At 33.0% G+C, this 25,289-nt stretch overlaps 2 protein-coding genes across 6 annotated transcripts; one reads left to right on the forward strand and one right to left on the reverse strand.

The window, feature by feature from the left end:
* Positions 1-1,985: 1,985 nt before the first annotated feature.
* Positions 1,986-8,186, reverse strand: LOC103491805 (probable metal-nicotianamine transporter YSL6). Its single transcript, XM_008451910.3, has 7 exons — positions 7,820-8,186; positions 5,866-6,038; positions 5,365-5,462; positions 5,064-5,201; positions 4,248-4,437; positions 3,614-3,746; positions 1,986-3,127 (listed from the first exon to the last, which is right to left on the reverse strand). The coding sequence occupies exons 1-7, from the start codon at positions 8,184-8,186 to the stop codon at positions 2,196-2,198; spliced, it is 2,031 nt and encodes a 676-aa protein (XP_008450132.1). The 3' UTR covers positions 1,986-2,195.
* A 72-nt stretch (positions 8,187-8,258) lies between these two features.
* LOC103491804 (protein LAZY 1) lies at positions 8,259-16,410 on the forward strand. Of its 5 annotated transcripts, none has more exons than XM_051086591.1 (7): positions 8,259-8,395; positions 9,507-9,719; positions 12,944-12,990; positions 13,069-13,135; positions 13,773-14,512; positions 15,067-15,346; positions 16,045-16,410. In XM_051086591.1, the coding sequence occupies exons 2-7, from the start codon at positions 9,713-9,715 to the stop codon at positions 16,062-16,064; spliced, it is 1,161 nt and encodes a 386-aa protein (XP_050942548.1). In that variant the 5' UTR covers positions 8,259-8,395; positions 9,507-9,712; the 3' UTR covers positions 16,065-16,410. The 5 variants fall into 5 exon arrangements, with proteins under 5 accessions (XP_050942548.1, XP_050942549.1, XP_050942547.1 ...); XM_051086592.1 differs by lacking the exon at positions 8,259-8,395 and adding an exon at positions 8,558-8,579; XM_051086590.1 differs by lacking the exon at positions 8,259-8,395 and adding an exon at positions 8,622-8,997.
* The last annotated feature ends 8,879 nt before the right edge of the window (positions 16,411-25,289 follow it).

The following is a 25,289-nucleotide window of genomic DNA, read 5'->3' on the forward strand; positions in this document are numbered from 1 at the left end:
CGTGTACCAAATCAAAAAAAAAATCATTTAGATTTGGGTCTCCAAATCTAAACGATCGTGTAACAAAATTAAACGATGAATTGAAAAGATAAATTGTAGTCATATCTAAACGATCGTGTTAAATTGTAACCATATCTAAACGATCGCGTTGTAGTCATATCTAAACGATCGCGTATAAATTATAATCATATCTAAACGATGGCGTATATATTGAATCATATCTAAACGATTGCGTATAAATTGTAGTCATATCTAAACGATCGCGTATCAAGCAATAACTAAATCTAAACGATTGCAAATATATTACGCGCACGTTATTGACGGTGTTGTTGACAGAGCATTTTTTATATTTTACACGTTGAGCCTCTGAGCTTTTTCTATTTTTGGAATTGTTCTATAATGTGTAAATATTTTTCTGTTTTTTTATATTTTTGAAAAGACCCCTAAAAAAATATTGTTTATCCAAACCCTTTCTCACAACTGTTAAATCTTTCTGTAGTCTAAATATTAGTTTATTATTAACTTTTTTGTTAAAGAAAAGTACAAGCTTTTCTCTAAAATTTATGGAATCATATATGCAGTATTTTTTTCTGTTTCCTAAAAATCAAATCCAATCAACAACTGACTTGAAATAATTATATTTAAGATTTAATGAAAATATATTTATAAAATAATTATATCTGAGATTTATTGAAAATATATTAATAAAAATTAAATTAAATTAAATTGAAAGTTCGTATTTTTGATAGTCTAACGTCCTAGGCATAGAAGAACCACACCAAAATCTATTCCAAAATTGATGGCTAAACTCTATTACGATGACAATACTACATGGGAGGTCATGCGAAAAAGTAGCTCAATATGATACATCTAATTCTCATTACTTCTCAATATCAATATGATACTCTAATAGATACATATCTTAATTGACTTATGTAATAAATATCTAAAGATACAAGTAACATAACAGTCTTGGTATTTACTTTAATAAAGTATTTTTCATATAATTTTATCTTACATTCTTAAATTAAAATTTTATAGAACAAGAAACAAAACAAAAAGTATCAAACATGATTATGTTTCTTCTTTTTTTTAAAAAAAAAAAAAAAAAGTAAATAATAGAGAAAGAAGGAAGAATGGAAACAATAATCGATTATGTTTAGCTTTTATTAAGAAAAAAGAAAAGAAAAAAACTATAAATATGATTCCAGCTTTGTGTTCATACTATAACTTTGTTTAGATTTAAACAAATCTTAAATAATGAAAATTTATTAACCCTTTTAAACCGAATTAAAACAAAGCGACAATGAAATAACCAAATAACAAATATATAACTTTTAGTGACCAAAAGAAACTACCCTAGAGCTAGATATGTCATCACTTGATTGAAAGAGAATAGGAATGACATGTCATAAGAGGGGCTACTTGGTGACAATGATTTTAGATATTTGGGACTCAAAATGGGTGGTGGTTCAAACCTAATTGAACCAACCAACAATAATAATAATAAATAAATAAGAGAACAAAGAGAGATTCCAATTTTGAAATTGATATTGAATGCAAATAGAATAGGTCACTATAAGTGCCATGTGCTATGCTTTGCTTGGTGTCTAAAGTTAGTTGAGTATTTGAAATATCCTAAAGTCAGCAAAGGGATAGATTTTCCATCCCTTTCACAAATAGAATCTTATTATGTTTGTTTTGCCTTTGGGTTTTATTCTAGTTACAAAATCAAACCAAAAAATCTTGCCTTTCAATTTTCATCTCCATCTGTGTTAGTCAAGTTGAATCATAAATTTTGAAAATACGAGTCGTACTCAAATTTGAAAAAAGGAAAAAAGAACTCCATAAGAGTCCATCAATTTGGTTTCATCAATAAACATCACCATCCCATGTATTCGGTGTATGGTTTGATTAGTCCATAATTGCATAAAGATCAATGTAAAAATATGCTATGAAACATGGTCATATATCATAGATAGATATGCACTCAAATAGGACCTTCACTAATTGGTATTTTTCCTTAAAAAATGAAATGATGTGAAGTCTTTCCTTAGAACATCAAGGACGCTGAGAAAGCAAAGACTATCTTAGAATTTGAAGGACGAGGAACTGTATATACAAAGTAAAATATAAATCACTAGCTTTGTTTCATTTCATTGTGTACAATGTGAGCTAGCTTTCAATGATGTAGCTCAGGCAACTGTAGGGTTGAATGACATGCAAATGGGAGGATTAATCCTGAAAATTGATAGCACTGCTGAAGGAATTGTCCATATTCCGTCGCCACATATCAAACCCGACGCAACTGCACCGGCATAATCCTCTGCATCCTTCCGATTAATCCGCTCCCATATAAAGAGGATGACAGTCCCAACAAACATATCGATAGCAAAGTAAGCTCCAATGTAAAATGGAACAGCCATGGCCATCGGAATCGGGATGAATTGTGCGATTTTCTTTGGAACCACATCCCTCAAAAGGTTAACTAAGAATGCTGCCACAAAAAACCCACAACACATGGCCAAACAATGCTTGGGGAGCTCTGAAAAACCCTCAACACCTAGGATGGCCATTTCTCTAAATATTACAGCATAAGGGGCTTTGTATGGACTATCAGGTAACCCGATATCAAAAGCGCTCCAAAATAACCAAAATGTAAGGGGAGCAATCACACAGCCCATGGCTGTCCCTACTAGCTGACTTACAAACATAGACTTGGCTGAAGAAAGAGTAAGATAACCCGTCTTGAAGTCTTGCATAAGATCAGCAGCTGTTGAAACAATTGACATCATAACACCGCAAGCTGCTAGTCCAGCAATAACTCCGCCATTGTCTCCGACTAAAGAAGCAAATAGAAAAAGACCAAGCTTCCCATAAGTTGATGATAGATTCCAGTCAGTAAGACCGGTGCCGTAGGAGTTGCAGAAAGCAAGGGCAGGTGCAACAACATAAGCGCCAAGAACCAAATACCACTTCAAGGGTGGGAAGATCATTGGCATTGTTGCTGTCGATATTGCTGCTAGGCCAACATATCCAGATGCTGCAAACCATGTTGGTATTCTATCTTTCAGAAATACCTCATCCTTCCTTCTTTCCTCGGCAAGCAATTTATACCCCTCTCTATCTGTCAATTTAGACATCAGGACAGTTCATGACCATTAAATCAATTTTAGCTAACAAACTATTGACGGTAAAAAAATTTCAGAGAACCTAAGCATTTTATGTCAAATAGACACAATAAAATCCCAAAACAGAATGCCCACACACCATTTTCCCTCAAATATGCAAAGTCTTATTCTGTCTTCATATATGTCATATAAGACAATGCATTGATCAATCAGTTGATAAGCCATGAAACACTGACGAAATGAGCACAGCAAATCAGTTAATTCATTAACTAGGAATCTGGATATGATGTCACTGGACGCATTGCCTAAATAACCAGACTTTTCGCTAAGAAACTAACAATATCCCATTAAAACTTTTCAATGTTGTCGATTGTCATAATTATCTACGATAACCATTCTAAATGGAAGGCTTATGCAACAAAAACAGGTGAAAGAAAACTAGAAGGAAGTAAAATATCATCAACTCGAGGTAAAATACCAACCTGTGGCCTCTTTTATGACGGGGAGGTTACTATTTGTGGTGCTTTTGTTGCAAATTTCTTTCACAGTAAGGGATATAATTTTGATCAAATTATAAAGACCGTCACCAAGGATGAGGGAAATAGCTATGAAGACCTGCAGAGAAACAAAAACCAAAGCTGTTTGAGGCAGACTACAAAATCATCGTGATGCAAGAGGTCATTGAGAAAAAAAAAAGAAAGAATATAAGCGTATACGAAAAAACCAAGCCCACGAAAAGGGCCCATTCAAGGTTCCAACTATGCAAAAAGGAATTGATGGCCATAGAGAAACAGAAAATCTAACAAGGGACCAAATGTCACTAGGGCCTCTCTGCACACCTACAAACATCATTATTTATTTCTCCTTAAAGATCTCACAACAACGAATTAAAGATCTCACAACAACGAACACACTTGAAACATCTGAAAAGTTTTCATTTTGACACTCTAAAATTAAAATCAACCGGAGCCATACACATATAGTTTTGAATGTTGCAAGACAATGGAAGGCGAACACAAACATATTCATTGGATAACACATAAATCTAAAAGAATCATTGTCAACCAATGTCTCAAAGGACGAGGCGTAATCTAGATTGTTCAAAACTTCAAGTACCTTATATCCATAAAGTCCTTTAAAGTCATTGCTCCCAAGGTCAGCTGGATACCAGTCCCCAGCATGCCGAGTAACAAATGGCCAAAGAAACCCCCATGATATAATTGCTCCAAGAAGAACAGAGCAATTTACAATATGAGGACAAATGAGGCCGCAACCCACATAAGTTGGACTAAAGTCGAAATAAAATCTGCAAGAAAATAAGTAATTTAACATAAATTTACATAATAGTCTGGGTAGAGTAATATAACATTTTGAGGAGGCAATATTTGTAACAATTGTTTGTAGAAAATTAAGACAGAGTCTGCATAAAATATCAACTTTTGATGAAACCTATAGATTAAGAGATGATGGGGATTGGGGAGAGGAACATAAATTCTGAGAAAAACCAATTCCACAGTATTTTTTTCTTATCAAAGCTAGCAGAAAGGCCAATATGAAATTATTAATGGATCGTCCATGAATTCTTGGTGAAGTACTGCAGTTTTAGGTGTGATTTGATCACATCAATTGACCATCACTACCCAGACATCGTACAATTTAATTTACTTTCAAAAAGTGATCAGGCGAGACACAATTTTCAATTTGCTTCTGTTGTACTAGAAATAATTTGGATTCTGAGTTGACAAACTTAGATTCAATCTGTAGCATCTTCTTCCTTCTTAGAGCAATAGGAGAAGGAAAAAAAGAAAAAGGAGACGAGTAAATAATGCAATGTTCTGTTGGTGAACATGTTTAGTTTAACATGTTTAATTTCTATTCTTCCTTCCATCTTTTTGGAAAAAAGAAAAAGGCTCAAGAAAATTCAAGACTTACGTATTCTTATATAATTCCAAGCCAAGAGTGGGAAAATTATCAAATCCACAAGAATCTCCCACACCACTGAAGAACCACTTGAAACAGCTCCAAATGAAACTTATCCCGAGATATTTTCCAAGACAATGTACCTGCTTTCTGCAAAAAAAAATAATAATAATAAAAGAATGGAGGTGTGAACTGCAAAGGGAAGCATCCACTTAATGTTTACAACTAAAATATAATTGGAAGATTAAAATGGGCCTTGGGCACAACAAAAGATCCCATTCCCATATATCTTTAGATTCAACAATGTGTTTACCCTGCAAGCTCAGCTCCCGTGTTAGTATGGAAACTATTTATCAGCATGGCCGTGGCTGTTCCGCTGGGATATGTAAGCTTGTAATCCAAGACCATCACCTGGACTCATCCAACAAGAATTTTTTTTAAAAAAAAGGGAAGAAGAGAATACAGGGTTCCATGGCATTTTTGTATTCATCTCTCAGTCGCTCCTCAAAAGTGCACTAATCAACGGTTTTCAAAGAAGCAGATCATGCATCAAATGAACTAACTGTAAAAAAGAAATAGATTAATCTGGTAGGGGGTAACTGGTTCAGCCAATAACAAGCTTTAGTGAAATCTTTTGACCAAACAGATTATAGAATGGTAAAAGTAAGGATATGAGTTTTCATCCATTTCTCAACCAGCAAGAAAACAGAAGTAAAAAATCAGAAAAAGAAGAGAAAGAATCAGAAGGTTTAAGTTGAACGCATTCAACAGTATAATCGTGTGTTGAATATCAACATAAGCCTATAACTGTCACCTTTCGCAGAGGCACAAGACTAAATAGCCCAAGAAAACTGACGACAAACAAAAATCCAATCATCCACGCCAGTCCTGGGTTTATCACATCTTCTGCCCGGTTACCAGGATAATCTGTGCCAATTAACTTATACGTTCTCTCATCCATGGCAATTATATAAGAACCGAATCCTCCTGAAACGAGATAAAAATTAACGAATTGGATTAAACAGAAAAACATAAGGAACCCACGAGAATCAAAGTTTCCTGCTCATAATACAAGTAAGTTGGAGGGAAACCCAGTTCAAATTATGTTTCTAAATGAAGACGAAGGCATTTGTTTCTTTACCAAGTCAACCTGTAGATGCTGATGACTCAAAATGGACAAAGACATACGCACCATGAATTCCAAGCAAGAAAAAAAAATTCTAAAATGGACAATGATACAATGTGAAATTCTGTTAATTATCAAAAAAAAACACCAAGAAAAGTTACTAGGGGAAGAAAAAGTATACAGTTCAAACCGGGAAAAAAAGTAGAGGAGAAATCAACTAATAGAGATACAAGCCACAGACTAACAGCCAGGGTTTTTTTTTATTTTTTTTTTTATTTGTATTAATAGGTTTGTAGATGCAATGATGCAGTTCCAGACAGCATTCCACAAAGCCAGTTAAGAGAAAGCAAAGTTATTATATATAACTTCTAAAAACTATAACAACTTCAAGGATTAAATAGTTAGGTTCATTTAAATCAATAAGCAAGCAAACTGGGACACCAAGATATTAGCTTAACTGGAGTCCTGCACTGAATTTTTGCACAGTTTTTCTATTACTTTTATCATTAGACGTCAACACTGACTGCTGCACATGAATACTTAGAAAACTTGTATCAGTCTTGTCCAGAGTATTGTGATTGATATTAAAAAGCTTCTCGTAGAGATTCAGCTTATAGTGTAAGCTGTGAGGATATTGTGGACTCTCTAGCATAAGGTGATTTAGTTGAAGAAAACTTAGAGGTTTACTTTGCACATGGTTTTGATACCTGTTTTAGAATAGTGTAAATATTCGAGCAGAAATGTCATCTATAATTCCCAAACTCTCTGCTTTGATTGAAAAATGTGGTTTGGAAATGAAATCAGTTCCACCTCGTTGGAAGTTTATCTTGGTTGTTTAGTCTAGAAATTGAACCATTATTGTGAATTCACATTCGTGCAACTAAGCCGTACTATTTTGCCCTTAAGAAGTTGGGTTTTGTCCTAGTAGTCGCAAGCTGGTAAGTGACAGTTTAAAAGTTGATTTTCATTGTGGTTTGATCCTCTCACTTCTGAACCTCTAGTCTTTAAAGAACTTCTTTCCTCATCTTCTCATCCGTCTTTAGTGGGCTTTGACCTTAAAGTTTATGTGTTCCCTAGCATTGGTTTCTTTTCTGAAGTTGGTTTGTTAAGTTTAAGTGTTTGCTTTTTGATGACTTCTTCCTCTTTGTATCTCACTCGTATTGTCTTCTTTTTTTTTTTTTTTTCTCGGTTTCTCATTTCTTTCATCTTCTGAAGGTTAATGTTTTTTTAACATTAATCTCCTTTCATTTTTTTCAACAAGAAGTTTTGTTTCCTTTTTAAAAATAAATATAAAAAAGGTCGATATAAGTCAAACCAAGCCCAATGCATTGAAGTGCATCCCCCTATTGAACAATCTGCCAGTAGAAAAATCAAGTCATAGACTTTGCCTCTCTCCCAATTTCACTTTAGTTTCTAGCGCAATGAAAGGGGTTGTATCTGATTTTTCTAGATAAAAGTAGAAGACTCCAAGAACACTAATACCAAAACGCTACATGGCTTCAGAAATTGAAGACAGACGTACAAATTTTTACAAAGAAACAGAGAATCCCTATAGAGTAATCTCAAAAGCACAAGAAGACAGCTTATGTAAAATAAATGGTCAGCGACAAAGAAGAAGAAAAAAGTGAGAGAGAGAGATTACCACTGAAGGCCAGGCCGTAACAAGCCACAACGCATGTCTGAATTACGGTGTTCTCTTGCTTGGTAAATGGTACAACTGAGAAACCGATTTTGGACAAAACCCCAGTCCATGATTTGACGAAGAAGAAACCCAATAATCCAGCAGCGACGTTCAAGGACGGGATGATTCCCACTGTTAGATTCAGCTTGTGGGTAATGATACAGAACAAAGTCCCTAACAAAGCACTCACAGCCAACCCTCTGATCGTGATTTGCTCTTTCCAATCTGGGATTTCTTCCAAATCATCAGATTCAACGGACCCTCCACGATTCTCAGGCTCCACCAACAAGGGTTCTGATATCTCTAAACGAGTGTTCTCGGTCCCCATTGAGATGATTCTTCTCAAAATCTTCCTTTTTCCACGAGAGTCAATGGCAATAGAATTCCTTTTTAATCCAGAACGAATCCTCCTTTCGATGCGTTTATTGGAATGTGTGATCCACAGAGCTGTGATGAGAAAAGAATTTGATTCGTTGGAATGTGTGCTGTGACGACAGTGGAATTGATTGATTTTCTTTTCTTTTTTCTTTTTTTCAGGTAGATGTTAAACAGATTTTTAATTTGTTTCTTCCAAGTTGTAATTACGAAAGATTCATCACTTAATTAATCTTCTAAACAAACAAAACCCAACAAGAAGTTAATTACTTTTTTTCTTATATATGGGTAGTTCTAAAAATGAAAACTTTACCTCTGTTTTTAAAGATATATAGAAACATCGCAAGTGGGTTCGCCTTTCCTTTCTATATTAATCAATTTCTTTTCGTCAAATTAACTTCTCTCATTAGAACAACTAATCTGAATTTTCATTTGTCTATTTCATAATTGATGTCCTTTAAAATTACTCGAATCTTATTTCTTTATTAGTTTTAAAATTGGAAGAACGACGATTTCTCTAGTATTTTCCATCGTATTCTTTCTGTTTTGGCTCTGATTTTCCGGGAAAGTTACCGAGAATCCTCTCTGATCGGCATGAGCGATGAAGGGTTCCTTTCCGATTTTGTCTTCGTTCAATGTGAGTTCACTCCCTTCTTCGACATTGAGCGACTGTGATATACAAAATTTTCTGGAGATTTCATCACGAAGGGCCATTGTCAATAGTTCAAACGTTGGTTTATACAGAATTTGAATAAGAACTGTTTGTAAGGAGAACTATTACTATTTACCAGTGTACTGTATGTTTCTACATAGGAATAGGATCCCCAAACTATAATCTGAAGATAAAAGAGCTTTGATATTTTACAAACTTTAGGGTAAAGTTGAAGTAATGAATGTAGAAGTAGAATGGATAGTGGTGTAAAGAAAAAGGATTATTTGCTTCAATAGTTGCTTGAAGTTAAAGGATATAGAAGGAAAAAAAAGGAGGTGAGGAGTCAATTTAGACAAACATTTAATGAAGGTATTGAGTAATGAAGAATGAAAATGATCAAAGAGAAATATGCCCTTTTGCCTCTTTTCCTGTTTTAAGTTATTGGAAAGTGTATAATTGTCTGGCTTTACAGAGTTCGTAATTTTCATGATATCCGCATTTCTTTATTTGGTATTTCTTCATAAACAGTTTAGTCCCCCGTCTTTCTAGATGAATTTCTTCAATCTTATAATGAAATCAAGTGGAAGTAAACCCAGTACCCATTGTTTTTCTTTTGCTCAGCTTTTTGTAATCTACTCCAACATATACCTACAAACCCCAAAGGGATGGACAATGGATGAGATTGAGATTGAATTCACTGTTGATGCATATGGTCCATTAGCTTCCATTGCAACATTCAAGTAGAGATAGGATTTGGGATCTGAAGTCTCTGGCCCAGTTCAACCTTCAAGCACCTTCATTTTGCTTCTATTCATCTTTCCCACAGTATGTCAAGTAATTGTTTTCTTTTCTTTTCTTTTTTTGTTTCTTTTTTTGTTTTTTTGTTTTTTTTTCCAAGAACAAATGTGTCCTGCATGTAAGATGCTGAATGTTACCTATAATGAAATGTAGCAAGTTGTATATCATTAACAATCTTCAGACAAGTAGATGTTTATACAAAGAATCTAGATGCTATATGGTTCACTGTGAATAGTAAAGGGATAAACAATAAAATTGCAAGGAGGCAAGAAGGACAAGATAAGGTAGTTAACTGTCTGTAAACCTACACCTTTGGTTTCTTGAAGTACAAACCCAAGCAAGAATTTAGGAAGAAAGAAACACTCTAACGGAAGGATAAGCAATAACCGATGATAGTTGTTTCAAATTGTGGTAACCGTTAAGCTCGACTGGAGGTTTAGTGTAGAAGCAGGAAATTTCATTTTTCTTGCTATTCTTGGCTTCTTGGTTAGACATTTGAAATTGAATGTCGAACTTGAATTAGAAGATAAATAAATAAATGATCAAATCTAAGAAAATAATTTTCCCATGATTCTACAGTATTGGGCACTGAGAAACTTATAGTCGCCAACCTCTACTTGCTAAGCTAACTATGACAGTGTTGTCGACATCAGTTCTAACTTGCAATGCATTCACATTTATCTTAGTACTCTTCAAATCATGAACCTGGCTGTGCTACTTGAAAACTATCACTTAACTTACACCAAATTGGATTTCTTGTAGAAGCTGTGACTCTCTCTTTTTATTTGTATAAAATGTAACTTTGATAACTTAAACCCCTTTCGATAACCATTTGTTTTTAAGTTTTGTCTTCTTGAACAATCCATTTCAGGCAGTGTCCTTTTCGGACATGTCCGGAGACGTGTCCAATATACAAAATTTTGTGTCATATTTTTTATTTATTTGTTTTTAAAATTTGTCTTAGAATATAAATGTTTAGTTAGGATGAATGAAACATGTTGTAAGAAAAGAAATACGATTTCCAAAAACCAAATGAATATCAAACACCGTGTTAACAAACAATTTTGGACCTATGGAACACAGCCAAAATCCTGAATTCGAAGGTACAGTAAGTTAATAAATTATGTGTTCATCTGCCATTGGGAAATGGGAAATGAGAAATTGTCCAATTTCTAGATTTCCACGTGGAATTCACATGTCCACGCTTGATCATGCATGGATCCAGCTACAGCCATACCCCACCAAATGACTCACATTTTACACAGTTTTGCATTTGTTTTAGAGTGGATGCCCTTTCTGCTGCTCTCAAAATGAGGCAACTCATTTTGTTTCATAGTATCTTGTTGCTTAGCTGAAAATAAGGATGCTAACTTACCCACTTAAAGCTCATTGGTAGATTTTGATGGCAGATTGGCGAGCTTGTCAACCATAGTTACCAATGATGGTTGGAAAGAACATGTTCACATGTCTTAAAGAGTAACTTCTAGGATGAAGAAGAAGCTATTGTAGCTTGTCATATTTGGAAACCTGCTGAGAATTCACTTTCTACTTTCATTCATTGATTTCAAAAAGAAAATATTGAATAAAGCCAATGGAATTTAAGAGTCTGAAAAAAAATGACTGCCTTTTGAGAAAGCTAATTGATACTAACTTAACTACCTTTTATCAGAGTGAAGCCTACTGGTATTAGCTCTAACTAACATTTTGATGGAGTGTTTATTGCACTAGAAAGCATTTCTCACGTCTTTTTTTCTCACCCATGAACAAGAACATAAGAAACGTAGCAGGAATTTAGCATTAAATATATTACAATCAGTCTGAGAAATCCAGTTAAACACCTCTATCTATGAAGCCATTTGGAGGTGATTTGAGTAAACTTCTTACCTAATGGAAGGATTGTACTTCAATTTGACTAATTTAGCTTATGTCGGCCTGAGTATAAGTAAAGTAGACAGAAGATTGTCCCATCTTGATTTGAGCTTAAGATCATGATGGAGAAAGATAACCTTCAATTATTAAACTGCTATTATGTAATTGATAGGAGAGCTTAAGTACAAATGCTAAATCTTGGAACTCTAATCTGGTGTTGCTTTATGATAATAGAAGTAGACAATCAAAGCCGATTTATGTCATTATCTTAACAAACTTTTAAGTGAACTCTTACATGAATATGTTGGCTTCATTGGTAATTTGAAAGGAATGAATAATACAGTATCGTGTCATTATTGAAAGATGTGGCTTTAATTGAACAGGCTGATGTATATGATTAGGTTATGCTGTGGATCTGATAAGCCTGACAGGAAAATAATAGCAATCTGAGTTTAAGGCTTAGTAAAATTTTCTTGTTAGGATAATGATCAACAGAGCTGTAAGGGAATGTGTAGCTCAGCTAATACATCTTAGCTGTGATATAGTAAAACCTCAAGCTTAAATTCTGACATTTTGCCAAATTGAGCTTAATTTAGCAGTAATTGCCATTTATTTCTTTGATGTTGGAGGTTCAAGTTCCCGACATTTCTATTTTTATAGATGAAGAATCTCAGGTAGATGACTACTTACTCGATCATGCAATGTTTGAAGGATACTACAGCAGATGTTAGATTAGAATGAATTAGTATCAGCATTTTGTTAATAACATAGTGGAACTGGTGAACCTAACAATCATCTTTTTCTAGGGAGCAAAGAACTAAAAAGTCTAGAAAACACCTGTTTGGGACCCTTAAATATTCATAATCATGACCATTTGTGTTAATCATCTCTGCATCCAACAATATCAAACAAGAGAAGAATAGCATAGTAGGCTTTCCATATAAAGTACTTTTGCAATTTTTAGATTCTGTCAACCATTATAGTTAAAATTTGTTTGAGAAAAGATGTGTACCTGTTCTCTCTTTTAGTATGTCCATGGAGCATAATTATACATTCAATTCAGTAGTGTATCTGTGCAACCTAATCTTGGCACGTATACAAGTTCATCACTCTACTCTATAACCTTCAACTTGGAGCTCTCGAACAACTCTCCTATTTGTCCACATGATTTGATGTTGAAAAGAATTGCCAACCAAAACTTTGTAATTTTCTATATGTTTTTTTTGCTCACTTCTCTAAGATCATTCTAGGAATCCACTGAATTCCAACTAATTAACAGTTAAATGGAAATTAATCTACATTTTACTTCTGGGATATTTAATTGTTATGTTACATTTTCCTCAAATATCTTAACCTAACAAATGTCCTCTATTTATGCCTCCTATGACAAGCTAAACAACTGAGTATCAAGCCCTTGAAGAGAGCTCAAAAAATGAAGGTAAGTAAAGAGTCCATACACTTAAAAATATGTACCCTTTATCATCTCGTCCATTAATGTTGGCCTTTCTTGCTGCAGTTATTAGGTTGGATGCACAACAAATTTTGGCAAAGTGGAATCGAGTCGGTCAAGGATTTCACGATTGGTACTTTAATCTCTTTCCCTCACACTTTTATTTATAATTATAGTACTTATCTCAACAAGAAAAAACAGCAGATCATAGTACACCCATGACGATTAAGATGTACAATTCAAGTTCTGCTGTTGGGATTTATTCGATGGGCGTAGTTTGATATCATCATACAACAAGAGTTGTATACTGGTTGAAAACTTCTTAAATTTGGAAACAATTGTAGGTACAAGAACAAAGTTAGAAATGTATAATATCTAAGGTCACCTTCACACTGTCACAACTATAACATCTCTCAATTTCTTAACATTTCGTACCGTTGTAATCAGTCTAGTTGAAGCCTGAAGTCTAGTCTGGCTGAACATGATATTCCAAGGAAATATTACAGTTTTATTCTCTCTTCAGAAGTTGGGGCCACCTAGGGAACCTGTAGGAACCTCTCACTCTCAAGCCTCTTTCTCAACTGTTGAAACTTCTGAGTAACGTCACTATTAGATTGGTCCAGTGTGTCTTGCCAGAATTAGAAAGGAAATAAGAAAAGGACATTCAAGTTGCACTGTCTCACTAATGAAACAAAAGGGGAATTTGTTTCTGTTGTTTTTATCAGAAATCATGGTTGACTCCAGAAATGATTTTTTTTTTCTGGTTTCAGCGAACCCATGCATGTGCCTGACATTACAAACACCTGTTGATGATGAAGACATCTATTTGAAGCCAGGTTTCGGTTTCACAACCATGCAGTCAGATAGTCGGAATTATGAACAATCATCTCTTGGAGTTGAAGCCAACAATGTACTGGAAAAATCTGGAGACTTGTCTAATTCATCTGATATCTTCCATGGGTTCCTCACTATTGGAACTCTGGGTTCTGAACCCGCAACACCAACATTCTCCTTGGCTTTTGAAAACATGATTGAGTTGCCAGATGAGGTGACAGAGGATGACATAAAACTGATAAATTATGAATTAGAAAAGTTTCTTGAAGCTGAAACTAAGGAAGACCGTTGTGATCAATCACCTGGGAGAACAAGTCATGCTAGTATTATCACACTTGCAGGCAAGCATATGGAAGAAACCGAAGATGAAAACGATGGGAAGACTCTAACATGTCCACTTCAGGGATATCTATTTGGATCTACAATTGAACTTCCAGACAAGATGATAGACATGAGGAAGGAAAAACCCTCATCTCCAGAGCTGTTCCAAGGGACTATAGCAGAAAATGAGAGTTTTAAACTGAACATTGAGAAAAAGGAAGCATTAGTGAAGCATTCAAATAAATCTGCACTAAGCTTTGTGAAAAAGATGCTTAAGAAACTTTGTACTTCTTCACATGGTTCTAGCACATATGACTCGGGTGATTCATATTCAACCAAGAAGAAACTCCAAAAGGTTAGTCCAATAGCTTTTTATTATTCTTAATATAATTTATTGAAATCAATATTCTGGAATGTCCTCTATGATTTCATCAGGCAAACAATGCTCATGTATCTTCCATGACATAATGAGAGGAAAGATTCTGATACAACCACAAATATGCAATTCCTGCTTTACACTTATCCCAAGATTACTTTTATAATAAATGCTCTTAAGCACCTCAGTAAAAAGTGCGTAGTAATGAAGTTAATAACAATTCACTTTCACGTTTGTTTTAAACTCAAAAAAGTACTTTTGAAGTGTTTTCGAGTACTTTTGAAGTTAATAACAAAAGAGTACTTACTCGAGAATTTCTCACAAAACACCATAAGGTGGTGCTTGCTTGACTTTTTCCAGAAGTATTTTCATGTAATCTCCAAACATGATATCTTTGATTGGGAAATCGGGGCGCTTCAAGCAGCACTCTAGAACTCGTTTGTATCGCATGGTGCCTCTGGCACACACTAATTCAACTAAGAATCAGCTTCTTTCTTTGTTAAGTATTTTGAGTGTGTTATTTTGATATTCAGGTGCTACGTAAGCTCAATAGAAAAATACACCCTGAAACCTCTACTGCTACAGATGATTGCCAAAAGTCCCAAAAATACATCTTTGAGAATGTGTCTTTCGATAACTTCAATGATGGTCGTGTGATGAACAGAGTGGAAGATGGAATAACTTATTGTCAGGAATTTATCTCAAAAGAGGAAATGTGTTATTGGAAGACCAACTTGGGCTTGCCCCTTTATGGGGTTGATACCAATGTTTCAAGTGCAAATAGAGGCCACTGGATCAAGACAGATGCAGAGTGTAAGCAACATTTCATATTCACTAGTTTGAGGAATTATCTTCGATGTTTAACTACTAAACTTTAATCATTTGATAAAACCTCATTTGATAACTATTTCATTTTTTTTATTTTAGTTTTTGAAAATTAAGCATACAGTGTTATTTCCATATTTGAATTTCTTGTGTTTTTTTTGACTGTCTTTACGAAAACCAACCTAAATTTTAAAAACTAAAAGAAAAAATGTTTTTTAGAACTTATTTTTAAATTTTGGAATTTAGCTAAGAAATCAACTATTGTACTTGGAAAAGATGCAAATCATTTTAAACAATTATAAAAAGAATAGGCTTAATTTTCATTAACAAAAACAAGAACAAATGACTACCAAACGAGATCTTAATTATCAATTACTCAGGCTAACTATTACTATTCAAGGTGGCAACATTTTTCTCTCTTATCTCTATCATTTGCAAGTACTAGGATAAAGAAGAAAATCAATCTTTCAATAAGTAAAAGTAAACGTATGTGAAATTTTTTATTTACAAACTAAAAGAAAATCCAAAACTATGGAAAGGTTGCATTATTTCGGGGAATCCATCAGGAGTTTGGTTTTTATCTCTCTTTAGTTCTCACTTCTCAACTATGGAATGGAAATGCACTTTGAATGAATAATAGTCGTGATTTTTTCTCTTATGATATAGTTTTGTTGTTTCCATTGTAGACTTGGTGTTGGAGCTTTAGGGGAAGAAGATGTTGTCTACAAATACCTAAGTCCCTCTTCTAAGCACAAGGATCAGAATGGTATCATATGTTATGTCATGTAGAATAATCTTTTGCAAGTTTTAATCGTTGACGTAATCAATAATGTACATGTTGTTTTGTGTTTAAGTGTGATAGTGAAACTCGAATTTGGTTTGATCTTTGTTATAAGCTTTTATGAATGGTTTGGGCTGTCTACTAGAGTCCTTTGAATTCCTGTCACTATTATTTTCATCAGTGAAATGTCCAGTGTTTTGTTTCCTTTACATGTACAGTCTTCATAGATTATAAACATGAATTAATTGAGTGATTTCTTTTTTAAACAAAACCCTTTTGAATATTCTGATCTCTAGGAACTTCAATGCATTTCCCCTAAGATTTTCTCTTCATTTGAAGGATGAGATCAATCTTTGTCTTGAATTTCCCCCTCTATTTCTTTTTTTAGTTTTTTTTTTTTTTTTTTTTAATCTGGTTGACATAAGTGCTCCCCATGATTAATGGCATGTCCCTCAAAAATATACGAAATTTGACCTGCTTACTTCAACATGCACCCTAGCGCTTTTTGTATAGTATTGTGTTAGAAATGGTGGTGTCTATTGTAGACCTACAATGACTGTTTGATATTCATTTTTCTACGTTATAAACTATGGTGAAAGCACAATAAAGTGTAAGAAAAAACAGAATCAAATAAACATGGTCATTGCATTAGAGGTACGATAGACATGGTCATTGTGTTAGGGGTATGATAGACATGGTCAACCGTGACATGATACTTTTATAAAACGTGGTAGTGTGTTTTGATGTTGGTAGAAAGTTAACATTTGGATACTTTTATAGTACGTGGTAGTGTGTTTTGATGTTGGTAGAAAGTTAACATTTCATATGTTCTGTAGGGGTGAGTCACTATTCATTGAGAGTACTGAGGATAGATTTAAAAAAAAAAAAAAAAAAAAAAAAAAAAAAAAAAAAAAAAAAAAAAACTGGTTCATAACAAAACTAAATGAATTAATAAATAATAAGATCTTTCTTTCTTTTTTCTTTAATTTTCTTTAGTTTACCTTTCGGAAAGAAACAAAAGATTCAATAAAAACAATGTTGTATTTCGTGTTTTTATGTTTGGATAGCATATTTGAAAATGGAATATTAATTTAAGCAATTGTTTAGAATGTGTTGATGATATATTTGTAAATCCTTAAACTAGTTGTAGGAGTGGAAAAAATGGACGAAATCTACAAGTCAAACCTACTAGTTCAACCTGATTTTATTGAAAAATATGGAACCTTCAATTCTCTAATTGAGAGAATTGAACACTTCAGTTTTGACCTTGGTTCAAACAGCTTACAAAAGATCACGTTGAACTGAACCAAGGACGTGTTATATACGAGATTTGGAGTCTATAGCAGAATTTTAGGTTTCAATGGGAAAAATGGGAAAACTTAAAGATTACTAAGAATTTTAGCAAAATAGGTCACGTGCTATGCTTTTTTGGTACTACCAACTTGGCCTCGGTGGGTTTTCTAAGGTAACTAATTTACATCTACACATATGGGGCAATTGTAATATGTTTCTAATCAAAACAATATATTGCATCTATTTTAAACAAAAGATTGTCAATGATTTAAAGTTAGGATTCTAATTTCTTTTTCCATTGTTATCTATTTCAATTTATCTTTTGCTAAAATATTTTGCTTGATGTATGTTTTTTTTTTCTCCAAATTTTTATACATTTTTCATTGCTTCCTTTCATTTATATTATTGTTATTTACAAATTTTATACTTTTAAAATTTAATCTAATTGACAATTAAGAAACCGTAATCTAAAATTTGACAATATCGTCGTTCTTATATAAAACATAGAAATATTTAGAGAAATCACCTACTTTATAGATGATTTTACACAAGTGTCTAAATTAATTTTCATTTATTATCTTAACTAAGATTTTGTATTTTTTTCAAGACCATCTTAACCTTCCCATCAATTATAATTAAAATTGATTTTCGAAAATATATAAAATATATTACTATAATTATATTATAGCACATTTATTATATGTTTTATAACTTATCAAATTAATGTAATAAATAATCCATATTCTAATAGTAGTATATCATTTATTGAAGATTTAATTTTAATACAGTATAAAGTTGAATCTAATATGGTAATAATATATTAAATGATTTTTAAAAATTCACTTTATTCAATTTCATACATAACACAAAATCAAAATATTTTACACCTTTTTGGCGTCGTCCACCTTTCCACCGATCTTATTCTTTCAACTTTCCATCTCCTTCAAGTATATCTAATAAGTGCAGAATTTTTTCGCTCATATTTCTTTCTCCTTCCTATTTTTCATAATATATAATTTTTCTTTAATTTTCTGTCGAAGTGTCGGATGAACAAAAAGTACGATGAATGCATATTTAGGTTATCTTCTTCAAATAATTTTTTCATGTTATTAATTATGTTTCTTAAATATGTTTATTAAGTTTGCTGTCAACAATTTATATTATTTCATATATAGAATATTACAATATAGATTTATTATATTTCATCAATTTTACATTGATTTTCATATATTGGAAGTTAATTTGTAAAATCTTATTGTAACTAAAATTATTTTTGATTTAAATAGATCTTTATATATCCTTGTATATTTAATATAATATTAGATAACAATGTGTATGTGCATGAACATTGTATTTTAATTTTGTAACAATTTTTACATTATGTGTACCAAATCTATATCAAAATGTGGGTATCAAGGAAAAGGAAGAGACTGAAAGAAGATAGAACAAAAAAAGAAGAAAATAAATCAAAAAAATAAGGAAACTAAATTATGTGGCTCTTTCTGTATCAGTTGATAAATCGGGCTCGCTACTGCTACTTCTGCAACTGAAACATCAACTTCTTGAGAAAACTCCCTTCCAAAGAAAGAAGACTCCGCGCAAAATGCACAAAATGCTAGGTTTTGATCAAGTTGTAGGCTCTCTTATTGCTCTTATGATTATAACAACTAATAATAAGATAGTCAAGTCAATATTCAAAAATGGGAAAAGAATCAAGGGGGAGAAATAAGGAAATAGATAAAAGACTTTAAATAAATCACTAAGAAGCTCAGTGATATACATCATACAATATATAATATATTAGATATTATGTCTATCATACTTTTAAATATTATGTCTATAATATTTCAAATATTATGTCTATCATACTTTAGATATACTTTTAAATAGATCATCAAGAGACTAAATGATATACATCATGTATTGTATAATATATCAAATATTATGTCTACCATCAATTAAAGAAAAATAATTGGGAGAAATTTTTTATTAGAATCTTACCATAATTAAATTAATTATATATCATATTTATATAGGATATCTAATAAATGATAATATTTAAAATTAAATGAAAATACCTTATTTCATTTTTTTATTTCTTTAATATATTTATTAATAATAAATGTAGGTAGTTTGGTCATTTGGACTCTACATTTGTGTCAAATTGAAGTCCATTAGGACATTTATGAAAAAGGGTAATTATAATGGGTAGCACTTTTTAGAATAATTATTAAGTATGTAGCAATATTTTTAAAAAAATTGCAAATATAGCAAAGTCTATTGGTGATAGAGTTCTATCTTAAGGGTGCGTTTGGGAGAGAGAAAGAGTTATGGGGGAAAAGGATTATGATAATTCTAGTGTTGATAATATGTGTTTGGGGTAAAGAATATAGAAGGTAGTATTATAATAGTATGTGTTTGGGGGAGGGTTTGATAGTAGTGTTATAATAATATATGTTTGGGGGAAGGATTATGATTGTAGTAATTTAAAAAATAATAATAGAATTTAGATTAGGTTATTTGGATAAGGTAATGTAGGGTTGTAATAAAGTAAAGATAGGATAAGATATGGTTATTTAGGGATTAGGATTATTTATTATATTCCTTGTTTGGCCCAATTTTCTAATTCTTTTCCCCCTAAAACCCCACCCCAAACAAACCCTTAAGGTTTATTAGTGATAGACCAACATTTGTTACATGGTCTATCAGTGATAGACTCATATCATTGATAGATTTTGACAGATTTTGCTATATTTGCAATTTTTTTAAATTGTTGCTATATACTTCATTATTTTGAATATAATTGCTATATTTGCAACTATTCCAATGAAAATTTTGGCAACATTGAGTTCAACTTGTAATAAGGCACCCTATTTACATTATAGTAGCTAAAACCCCTAAAACATATTATTAAGAGCATGTTTGGCCCATGGGTAGGAGTGGGTGGAGTGGGCTATTATGTTTGGCCCGCCAACAATAATAACTCAAATAACCCTAATCCTTCTAATTATCTCGATACTTAAAGGTTTCCGTCATAGAGTATGTTAATCATTCCCCTTAATCCTTTGGTCTCTTTTTATCATCTCCCCCCTCAATCCTTTGGTAACTGTTCACTAATCCCCCTCTCCCTTCATTTTACCTTCTCTGGATCACTCCATCTCCCTCTCTTCCTCTGTTGAATACCATGCTTTGAAAACAAAGAGTCTTCGTCTCCCTCTTTCGCCGAATCATTTTGAATCCCTTCGTCAAAACCATTAATTTCTATCTTCCTATTTCTCTATCGAAACCCTCCTTTGTTTCGTTCAAGAGTCAATTTCAAACCCTACTCTGAATCGTCTATCTCCCTCTTTATCCGAAACCCTTCTCTGAAATTTTGTTTGGTTTCTTTGTCAATTGATTTCAAACTCTTCTCCACAAACTCTCTATCTCTGTTTCCCTTTCCCTCTGTCTCTAAAATCCTTATTCATGTCCTTGCATATTTGATTCAGTTGGGTTGAACACGCAACAACATGTAAGGATCTATTCTTGCAGCTTCGACTTCCCCTTGTAACCCCATGGAAACCCCCAAATGACAGTGTCATTTTTTTAGTCCATTCGGTTGATGTTCATACCACGGTGGATATAATAGCTCTTCCATTTGAAGAATGGTAGGTGTTCGAGCTTCATTATCAGCGGGGTTAGAGGGGAAGAAAGCATGTTATTAGAGAAATAGGTTTTAATGACACTACTAATCAAAACATTGTGTCGTTAAAAATATATAAAAAGAAAAAAGTGGGGTGAGGTAAATTGTGTCGTTGAAAATAAATATATAGATTATTTCTCGACACAAATTAATTTTACATGACATAAATTTCATGTCTTTAATTAACAACATAATTTTTGTGTCATTAAAAAAAATTCTAATAGAAAAATACTTATTCCCAAATTTAATGTAACACCCTATAAATAAGGTAATTTTAAATTTAATAGTGTTAAAATTTTGGGATATTTGTTGAGAATAGTTTGAATAATGGAAATTTTGAAGGGAAACTTTCCTAAATATAAGAAGCTACTGAAATATTTACGGCCCATAAATTTAGCCATTTTTTAAATATTCCAGATTTTTCCCTTCCATCCTTTTCTCCTTTCTTCGATTTTTTATCGTCTTACTCTGTACTCTTCATGCGATTTCTTTCATCTTTCTTTTTTTTTAGATTTGGGTAACCAAATCTATTTCTTTTTATCGTCATTATTGTTTTTCTCTCTTTTTTTAGGCATGTCTTTCTTCCTGTTTCTTCTTTTTCTTTTTTTTCTCACTGCATGCATTGTATCATCTTTCTGCTTTTCTTTTTTATAAAGATGGTGTATAAAGAATCTTGAAAAAATTGGTTAGACATTTAAATTAGAGTAACCAAAACTAAAAGATTGTGTATAAAGGATATTGAAAAAAATCGTCTTTCTTTTTTTCTTTTTTACGTAGATGGTGTATAAAGAATCTCGAAAAAATTGGTTAGGCATTTAAATCATAGTAACCAAAACTAAAAGATCGTGTATAAAGAGTATTAAAAAAATCGTTTATACCAAATTTTGAAAAAAAATCGTTTAGATTTGAGGTAGCCAAATCTAAACGATCGTGTACCCAGATCTAAACAATCGTATACCTATTTTTGAAAAAAAATATTTTAGATTTGGAACCCTAAATGTAAACGATCGTGTAGCCAAATCTAAACGATTGTATACCAAAATTTTGATTTTTTTTTTTAGATTTGGACCCCAAATCTAAACGATCGTGTAGTCAAATCTAAACAATCTTATACCTAATTTTGAAAAAAAAATGGTTTAGATTTGGGGTAGCCAAATCTAAACAATCAAAAATCTAAACGATTATGTACTCAATTAATTAAACGACCGTGTACCAAATCGGGTTACCAAATATATTACGCACATTGTTGACGGGCCATTTTTGGTATTTTACACAGTGGTGCTTTTTTTCATTTTCGGAATTGTTCTATACAATGTAAATACTTTTCCGCTTTTTTATACTTTTGAAAAGACCCCAATTTTGAATTAATTAAATATTTTTTATGAATATTTAATTAAGTATTGAAATTAGAACTTTAGTGTTATTAAAGTTTTGATTTAAGTTGGGAGTTATGGTTTGATTTAATAATTTTTTTAAGATTTAAAGAATTATAAATAATTATTTAAATGTTATATAATTATATTATTAATAAAAAGAGAAAAGATTAAAAGGATGGAAGAATTAACGGAGGAAAGAGAAAATTGTTTAGTTATTTGAAATTGGAAATAAAAATTAGATGATGATGATAATGATGATAGTAACAGTAGTAGCAGTAGCAGTAGCAGTAGCATTAGCAGTAGGAGTAGCAATAGGAGTAGGAGTAGCAGTACCAGTAGGAGTAGAAGTAGGAGCAGTAGTAGTAGCAGTATTAGTAGCAGCAACAGCAGTAGTAGTAGTAGCAACAGGAGTAGTAGTAGCATCAGTAGTAGTAGTAGTAGCAGCAGGAGTAGCAGTAGCATCAGTAGTAGTAGTAGTAGTAGCAGCAAGAGTAGCAGTAACATCAGTAGTAGGAGTAGCAGAAGCAGGAGCAGTAGCAGTAACAGTAGTAGTAGCAGTAGGAGTAGGAGTAGTAGGAGGAGGAGTAGCAGCAGTAGTAGCAGTAGTAGCAGTAGTAGCAGTAGTAAGAGTAGGAGTAGGAGTAGTAGTAGGAGGAGGAGGAGGAGGAGGAGGAGTAGCAGTAGCAGTAGCAGTAGCAGGAGCAGGAGCAGTAGCAGAAGCAGTAGGAGTAGCAGTAGCAGGAGTAGTAGGAGTAGCAGCAGGAGTAGCAGCAGTAGCAGCAGCAGTAGTAGTAGTAGTAAGAGTAGCAGGAGCAGAAGCAGCAGCAGGACCCTCTTTCGTCCTATAGTTCGCGTGCCCTAGTCAAGTTTCCCAAGCTGCTCACATTCCCTGTCGCTCTTAGCTGCATGTTTTCTTCGTGAGTCGATGACCATATAACCCAAGCCGGTCTTCTCCGCCAATCCAAGCTAAAACGTTCGTTTGAGCAGACCGTCTATCTCGTTTAGCCGCATGCGTTGAGTTGCCTTCCAAGCCAAGCTACCAGCTAGCTTTCCCCCTTTTCTCTCAGCCATTTGAGTCATTTTGTGATAAGGGTGTAATTTGTGGGTTATGTGGTTATGCTTCATAGCTATTTTAAGTTGCAAATGTTGGATTAATTGGTCAGGTTAACTTTTGATCTTTGAAGGTGCTTTAGAGAGGTAACGCTTGAATTCTTAGATTCACAAGTTTGGTTTGGAGTACGACTCTCCACTACTTGGGTAAGTTATGGACGTCGCTTTGGAGTGATTTAGATTAAAGGAATTGTTTATGAAAGTATTTGATTTTGCGTTTGATTATGTTTAGATTTGTTCATTTGGATTTTTGTTCAAATATAGGATTTTAGCTAAGTTCAAGGTAAGAGATTTCTACCATTGGACTCAATTTGGAATTGAAATGTATTGACTTATACGAAAGTTAGAATATATTAACTGCACTAGTTCGATTGTTATGTGTAGATAGAAAATATTGCTAGTTTACACTATTGACTGTATTTAGACGATTAGACTGTCATGTGTAATTTAGATTTGATTGCCATGTGTAGTTTAGATGTTGATGAACTATGCTGTTGACTGAGTTTAGATGATTTGACTGCCATATGCAGTTTAGATATTGATAGACTGGGCTATTGACTGAGTTTAGATGATTTGGCTGTCATGTATAGTTTAGATATTGATGAACTTAGACTGTTTGACTGGTTATTCGTAGACACTGGATTGTTAGTTTTAAATGTATTTTGATGTGATTGTCATGGACTGTTTAGAATGGATGGAGGAGTAACTATCAGCTTTACCTATGGGGTGGTATACCTTGCAGGCACAGTGTCCTACGAGATCACCACATGTTGTGTATCCATTGGGGATCACTAGATTAAGATGTGTATCCTACAAGATCACTGGACTGATATGTGTATCCTACGGGATCACTAGATTGATGTGTTCATCCTACAGGATCACTAGACTGATGTGTGCATCCTACGGGATCACTAGACTGATGTGTGCATCCTACTGGATCACTAGACTATTATGTTGTAGGGTACTCATTAATAGGAAGCTAATCGTTCTTACCCCCTAACGGGACCAGTAATGGGTCTCTTATTGGGTATTTTTTTATACTCACCTTTTTTATCATGTTTACTTTTTCAGGCAAAGATAATACGAGAGTTAGACTAGCGAGGGACAAGAAAGACTCGTGAATGCCATATGGGAATCTTTCGAAAATGCTTCCACTTAACGTTTCACTGTTTCTTTAAAAAAATTTATGATTGAAATGAGTTTTATGTTTAAAACGACTATCTGTTTCTTGATGACTTAAAACACAATACTTTGAACTTTTATCTTGTTTTGAAATATGGCACGAATTAAAATTTCTTTGATGTTTAATTTTTAAAACATATTTTATGATCTTTTGGTTTAAACGTAGTGTCTTTGGGTTAAAGTAATGATCTTAGCTTAGTTTGAAATATTGGGTTGTTACATTTAACAAATTTTCCCCTTTCTTTGTAATTTCCCAACCAATCTTTCACTCTCCATAACTTCGCCTTCTTGTACATGATGGGGCAATATTTGACCCATAGTTATCTATCTATTTTGTGTTCCATGGTATGTTTATACTCGTTATTTTGATATTCTTTATGCAAATTAATAAACTAGACTCTGTTACGAAGCTAACGCAACAAAAATCAACAAAAACGTTTCTTTGTAAAATTAATATTGATTTTTTAGTATTAATTTCAACTATAGCATGCATTTATTCACTTATAT

This window comes from Cucumis melo, chromosome 6 (genome assembly GCF_025177605.1).
Source record: "Cucumis melo cultivar AY chromosome 6, USDA_Cmelo_AY_1.0, whole genome shotgun sequence".
NCBI classification, from domain to species: Eukaryota; Viridiplantae; Streptophyta; class Magnoliopsida; order Cucurbitales; family Cucurbitaceae; genus Cucumis; species Cucumis melo.